The following is a 2,916-nucleotide window of genomic DNA, read 5'->3' as shown; positions in this document are numbered from 1 at the left end:
ACTTCCTGATGTTCAAGCTGGTTTTAGAAAAGGCAGAGGAACGAGAGATCAAATTGCCAACATCTGCTGAATCATGGAAAAAACAAGAGAGTTCCAGAAAAACACCTATTTCTGCTTTATTGACTATGCCAAAACCTTTGACTGTGTGGATCACAATAAACTGTGGGAAATTCTGAAAGAGATGGGAATACCAGACCACCTGACCTGCCTCTTGAGAAATCTGTATGCAGGTCAGGAAGCAACAGTTAGAACTGGACATGGAACAACAGACTGGTTCCAAATAGGAAAAGGAGTTCATCAAAGCTGTATACTGTCACCCTGTTTATTTAACTTCTATGCAGAGTACATCATGAGAAACACTGGACTGGAAGAAACACAAGGTGGAATCAAGATTGCCGGGAGAAATATCAATAACCTCAGATATGCAGATGACACCACCCTTATGGCAGAAAGTGAAGAGGAACTCAAAAGCCTGTTGATGAAAGTGAAAGTGGAGAGTGAGAAAGTTGGCTTAAAGCTCAACATTCAGAAAACAAAGATCATGGCATCTGGTCCCATCACTTCATGGCAAATAGATGGGGAACGAGTGGAAACAGTGTCAGACTTTATTTTGGGAGGCTCCAAAATCACTACAGATGGTGACTGCAGCCATGAAATTAAAAGACGCTTACTCCTTGGAAGGAAAGTTATGACCAACCTAGATAGCATACTCAAAAGCAGAGACGTTACTTTGCCAATAAAGGTCCATCTAGTCAAGGCTGTGGTTTTTCCAGTGGTCATGTATGGATGTGAGAGTTGGACTGTGAAGAAGGCTGAGTGCCAAAGAATTGATGCTTTTGAACTGTGGTGTTGGAGAAGACTCTTGAGAGTCCCTTGGACTGCAAGGAGATCCAACCAGTCCATTCTGAAGGAGATCAGCCCTGGGATTTCTTTGGAAGGAATGATGCTAAAGCTGAAACTCCAGTACTTTGGCCACCTCATGCGAAGAGTTGACTCATTGGAGAAGACTCTGATGCTGGGAGGGATTGGGGTCAGGAGAAGGGGATGACAGAGGATGAGATGGCTGGATGGCATCACCGACTCTATGGACGTGAGTCTGAGTGAACTCCGGGAGTTGGTGATGGACAGGGAGGCCTGGCGTGCTGCAATTCATGGGATCACAAAGAGTCGGACACGACTGAGCGACTGATCTGATCTGAAAACATACATATTAGTATTTAATATATTTAATGTAAATGTATTTTTTGCTTTTTAGGGTTCGCATCCATATATGGACACAGAGTCTCAGAAATAGATGAAATGTTTGAAGCCAGGAAAATGATTGGCATTTGTCCACAGCTAGACATACACTTTGATGTCCTGACGGTAGAGGAAAACTTGTCCATTTTGGCATCAATCAAAGGAATACCAGCCAATGATGTCATACAGGAAGTATGTTATCTGTCTAGAAACCTTTACTTTTATTCACTATAAGTTAGTAACCTTTTGCAGTAACCTGTGTAATGAAAATATGCTTGAAAATCTAAATATAAAAACCTCTTCTGAGCCAGTGTGCAGAAAGTCATCATAAAGAATCAGATGGAATTTGGAGCAAAGTTGCAGCACATAGCAAACGTCCTCATTCCGTCTGGAGGACTCCAGTCTCTCCGTGTGGGTTTCTTTTCTTTTCACTCCTACCAGCTTCCCCTGCCAGACAAACGCGTACACACTGAGCCTATGCACTGACCCCCTTCTCCCCACCGGCCAGGGGTCACAGAAGTAAAACAGGCCCTCGCATCAGGAATCTTTTTTTTATTTCAAAATTATAGGTGGGTATGTGTCCAAATTGGGTTTCTCCTGGTGGCTCAGCAGTAAAGAATCTGCCTGCCAATGAAGGACACACAGGTTCCATCCCTGGGTTGAGAAATCCCCTGGAGGAGGACATGGCAACCCACTCCAGGGTCCCTGCCTGGAGAACCCCGTGGGCTGTGGCCCGCCAGGCTCCTCTGTCCCTGGGATTGCAGAGTCAGATGAGACTTAGTGACTAGACAACAGCAGCAATGCGTCACAATTAAATTCTATACCAGGAGAGCAGTTTAAAGGTTGGTATTAAAGTGGAACACTTAGAAAGTAGTGTTGATAATTATGTAAATAATGAGATTTAAACAACTTTTATTCACACTTGCCTTTCATAGGTGCAGAGAGTCTTACTGGATTTAGACATGCAGGCTATCAAAGATAATCAGGCTAAAAAGTTAAGTGGTGGCCAAAAAAGAAAACTGTCTTTAGGAATCGCTGTTCTCGGGAACCCAAAGGTGAGCAGATAATAGTGTTGCCGATGAGATAGTTTTAAATTAATCTGAATAAAAAAGCAAGTTGTAGAAATATATACATAGATACAGTATATGAAACATACATAAAATACTATACAGTATTATGGATGTAATTATAATAATAAAGTTTTAAAACTGAAGTCAGAAAGATACACAACCTCTTGAAGACAGCAGTCATCTCTCAGAAGGAGAAGGGGTCAGATGGACTTCACTTGTGTCTGCAGGGTTTTATTTCTCTGAAAAAAGATCTGAAGTAAACTAACATTTGTTACATTTCAGTGGTGGCTGTAGAAGTACTGTTCTGTTACTCTCTGCAGTTTTCTGTACGTTTGTTACGGTTACAGTAAAAATCTAATAATAAGGACAGAATTGAAGGACTCGTCCACTGTTCTGTTGACCTGCTTCTGCTCGTGTCTGTTCCGTGCTGTTCTCTGTCCTGTAGAAGCTGGGCTGGGCCCTGGGTCAGAAGGCTTCCAGGTGCCCGCCTGCAGCCAGGGGCCCCAGGGTCCCCCACCCTGCCCCGTTTAGCCCGCTGCTGTGGCTGGGGGGGACCCGGGGTCCTGGCTTATGGCAGTCCCTCCTCCTCCATGTTTCTGAAATGAAA

At 43.6% G+C, this 2,916-nt stretch overlaps 1 protein-coding gene across 1 annotated transcript in view; it reads left to right on the top strand.

The window, feature by feature from the left end:
* Nucleotides 1-2,916, top strand: part of ABCA5 (ATP-binding cassette, sub-family A (ABC1), member 5) — a 50,867-nt gene that overhangs the window by 19,888 nt on the left and 28,063 nt on the right. Inside the window, exons 13-14 of the mRNA XM_010856078.1 lie at nucleotides 1,256-1,431; nucleotides 2,175-2,294. Of these exons, the coding sequence (XP_010854380.1) occupies nucleotides 1,256-1,431; nucleotides 2,175-2,294 (296 nt within the window). The remainder of the gene's footprint in view (nucleotides 1-1,255; nucleotides 1,432-2,174; nucleotides 2,295-2,916) is intronic.

This window comes from Bison bison, unplaced genomic scaffold (assembly GCF_000754665.1).
Source record: "Bison bison bison isolate TAMUID 2011002044 unplaced genomic scaffold, Bison_UMD1.0 scf7180017864371, whole genome shotgun sequence".
NCBI lineage: Eukaryota > Metazoa > Chordata > Mammalia > Artiodactyla > Bovidae > Bison > Bison bison.
The sequence above is the reverse complement of the archived record's forward strand: the minus strand, read 5'-3'. Positions and strand labels throughout refer to the sequence as shown.